Here is a 3,853-nt window from a genome sequence, read left to right on the forward strand (position 1 = left end):
ACAGAGGAGCATCAATCAGACTATCAAACTTCAGAGGGAAGATAGGGGAGGATGGGGAAGAGATCAACCAAAGGACTTGTATGCATGCATATAAGCCTAACCAATGGACACAGACACCAGTGGGGTGAGGGTATGATTGGGGGCTAGTGGGCCATGGGAGGATAAGGACAAAAATGTAATACTGTAATCAATAAAGAAGAAAAGAAAAAAAATTGGAATATGACAGTAATATTGTGGCAAAATAAAAAATAAAAAAATATGTAAAAGATTTATTTTTGGCATGGGCTCACAAAAAATCTGTGACTAAAACGGTGTCAACTCTTAATACCTTAATATCTTCAACTTTTAACAAGTACATATGACCCATTTTTAAAAATGCAAAATGAAGAAAAGCCACTAACAAACATATTCTGTGGTTTAAAAAGAAACCACTCTGTGGAATCAGAGCAAGATTCTTCCTCTAGAATTCAAACTGCTGCAATAACTGTAGAAGTTGTTGAGTATTTCTAGTTATGTTCTCCACAATATTCAGATAAATATTTCATTTTGAAATTTGAGTAATATCATAGAGAGGTAGCAATATGAAATTATGAAAAAAACATGAAAATTTAAAAATGCAAGTATAGAATTTAAAACTTCAGTGTAGTAGTGAACAACTGAATTAATACTGCTAACAAACTAAATCTTTGAAAATGAAGGCAAATCCAAGAAATTGTCCTAAAACTCAAATAAAACAGCAATAAGTGAAAGTAGTGAAAGAGCTGTGAGAAGACATAATCTAGGAAATCCAAAATATTCATAGCAAGGAATTCATAAGAGAGTAAATCAGACAGAAATAATAAAAGAAAAGTTCCTTGAAAGATTTCATAGTGTACATAGAGTAATGAATGAAAACCATACCTATGCATGCTTTATGGAATCTGGTACCTAAAAAGAATTCTCCTTATCTAGATAGATCTAGGTCGATCCCCTACATGGATACCCATATTCTTATTTAAAAATACCAATGTTTCTAATGTGTGAGTGGAACTCATTTCTCCTCCAGTTCTAGGTGCTTCACAAGCTGCGATTTCAGTGCAGACACGGCCAAGTCCAAGAACCATGCCATGCACAACTAGTCTGGAAAATGTCACAGAAACAACATCAAAAAATCTAGATCACAAAGATATGAATTTCTTAAGGAGAATAGAGCCCGAGTTCCTGAGGAGTATGCACTTTGCCAAGAATGCAAGAAGGGCCTGAAAAAGCTGCAGGCCAACAACACGAAGGCCATGAGTTGCATGCTGATGCCATCAAGGTCCTCGTAAAGCCCAAGGTGATCAAGCTCAAGATCTCAAGGGTCGACAGCTGCAAGCTCAATCAACTTGCCCACATTGAACAGCCCAAGCTTGGGAAGCATGCTGGTGCCTGCATCGCCAAGGGTCCCAGCCTCTCTTGGCCACAGTCCAAAGTCAAGGCTCAAACCAAGACCCAGGCTGCAGCTGTGGTTATGGCTCTGGCTCTGGCTGCAGCTCCAACTCCAGCTCCAGGTCAGGCTTAGGTTCCCAAAGGTGTCCAGGCACTCATGTAGCTCCTGAGTAGAGGCCTCTGTCTGCAGATGTGAGGACAGAAGGAATGGCGTGACTCCAGCACTGCTGTCCAGTCTGCATGGGGTTGGTATGCTCCTGTTCTATTTGTAAAATAAACCTGAGGCAAGAAAAACAAACAAACAAACAAACAAACAAACAAACAAACTAAAATGTGTAAGTGGAACCCAATTCCTTGGATGCTGAAATCAGTTGCTGCGCTAATATATAATTGTTTTTTTAACTTGACAAAGTATTCAAAAAGTTCATTGGGAAGGTTTCAGAAATGTTTGAAAAAGGATAATATATATGGAGATTTGCATTTCTAGCTTTTTGAAGGTTTTTTAAAGCTGCTGAAATGAAGCAGAAATGGTAATGGACTAGAATAAAAACCCTGGAATAATCCACAGTGTATAATTAATCAAATGATAAAGTTAGTACTTTAAATCAATAAAGAGATATGATGATTAAATAACTGGTGCTAGGATAACTTGAAAACGATTGGAGAAAACAGCTAAATATCTGCTTCATATCATTTGCCAAAGAAAATTCTAGATGAATTAAAAAAAATAAACATAAAAAGTGAAATTATGAATGATTAGTAAGAAAACATGTCTGATATCATATAAAATCAAAATAAGGAATTTTAAAGAAACATAAGTTTTTAAAAAATATTAAAACCCATATTCACTAAAAAACTATAAACAAAGTTAGAAGATTTATGATAAATTGGGGAACTATAGCACCACAAATATAGATAAAGTTATGAATGTATAAATACAACCCTATGAATATATTTTAGAAATCCAGAAAAAAATAAATTCCATTATTGAAAAATTAGCAAAAACATAACAGAGGCATTTTCAACACAGGAAGGAATACAGTGGCTAATAAATATATGAAGATAGGTTAATCCTAATGTATTAGTTTGAAATAGATGCTGCAACAAATTAACACAAACTTAGTTGTTTAAAACAACAAGCATTTACTCTCTCACATTTCTAGAGTCCAGAAATTAGACAACAGCTTCCCTCAGCCAACATCACGGTGTCACAGCAGGGCTGTGCTCCCTCTGTAGGCTCTAGGGGAGAATCCATTCCATGCTTCTTCCAGCTTCTGATGGCTGCCAGCATCCCGTAGCTTGTGGTCACATCACTTCTATCTTTGCCTTTGTGGTCACATTGATGCTCTTCTTTTTGTCTAATCTCCTTTTGCCTCTCTCTGATAAGGACGCTTGTGGTTGCATTTGGGGCCCACCCAATAACTCTGGGTAATCTCTCTAACCTCAAAATCGATCACTTCTACAAAGATCCACTTTCTACCTAAGGTCACATTTATGAGTTCTAAGGATTAGGACCTGATACCTTTGGGAGTCATTATACAGCTTGCTACACCTAACTAGCAATCAGATCAGTTTAAAACTATTGAGCATTATTTATATTTATTTAGAGTTCAGAGATAATGAAACCAGTATTTATAAGGAGCTGGCTGATAGACTATTTAAATTATTTTTAGAGGACAACTTGGCAATATACATCAAGCTGCATAAAAGTGTTCAAGTTTTTTTTTTATCACTCTTTTGGTATTTTTCAAGTGAAGACAATGAAAGCTGTGCACAAAGATGATCATCACAATATTATTACAGTACAATTTATAATAGTTAAACATTGTAAGTAACCTGAATATTCAGCATTTTTATAGAGTATGCCAAGCATATATTAAAAATAATTTTTTGAAGAATATGCAAAATGCATATGACAAAATGCAAAGCAGAAAATCACATTGTATGATTCCAATCTTGTTAAATATATCTGAAAACAAACGCACACACACAAAAAAAACCTGAAAGAATAATATTAAGCATAGATACCTCTGGAGTTGTGGGATTATTAGTAATTTTTATCTTATATACATTTTTTCATATATTTTTTTTGAAATGAACCTGCTTTACTTTCTTTAATTCTATGATCCCTGTAATACTGAGGTCTTATTCACTTAATCACTTAGTCATTTCACCAAAGGGGAATGAGCTGAGAGGGAAGTCCTGAAAGAGGAGAGAACATGATAGTGACTTTAATTTTTTATGCTAAAGTGATAATGGGACATCCAGATATGACTTGTACATGGCCTCTGGGGTCATGGCGATAGGGTGGGGTTTCAGGTGCAGACACAAGCATCTCTGGAGCCAGCTGCCGTACATTATGAAGTAAAGAGGAGCCATGCCCGCTCTCTGGCCTTGTGGGATGTGATTTTAGCATTTGTTTCCATGGAACCCCAGTATTTTGAAC

General features: G+C 35.8%; 1 protein-coding gene across 1 annotated transcript; it reads left to right on the top strand.

The window, feature by feature from the left end:
- The first annotated feature begins 1,225 nt into the window (after positions 1 to 1,225).
- LOC102760063 (60S ribosomal protein L29-like) lies at positions 1,226 to 1,540 on the top strand. The gene has a single exon (XM_006765650.1). It carries the CDS (start codon positions 1,226 to 1,228, stop codon positions 1,538 to 1,540), a length of 315 nt encoding a protein of 104 aa, XP_006765713.1.
- Positions 1,541 to 3,853: the final 2,313 nt, after the last annotated feature.

The sequence above is a fragment of the Myotis davidii genome, unplaced genomic scaffold, assembly GCF_000327345.1.
Source record: "Myotis davidii unplaced genomic scaffold, ASM32734v1 scaffold93, whole genome shotgun sequence".
NCBI classification, from domain to species: domain Eukaryota; kingdom Metazoa; phylum Chordata; class Mammalia; order Chiroptera; family Vespertilionidae; genus Myotis; species Myotis davidii.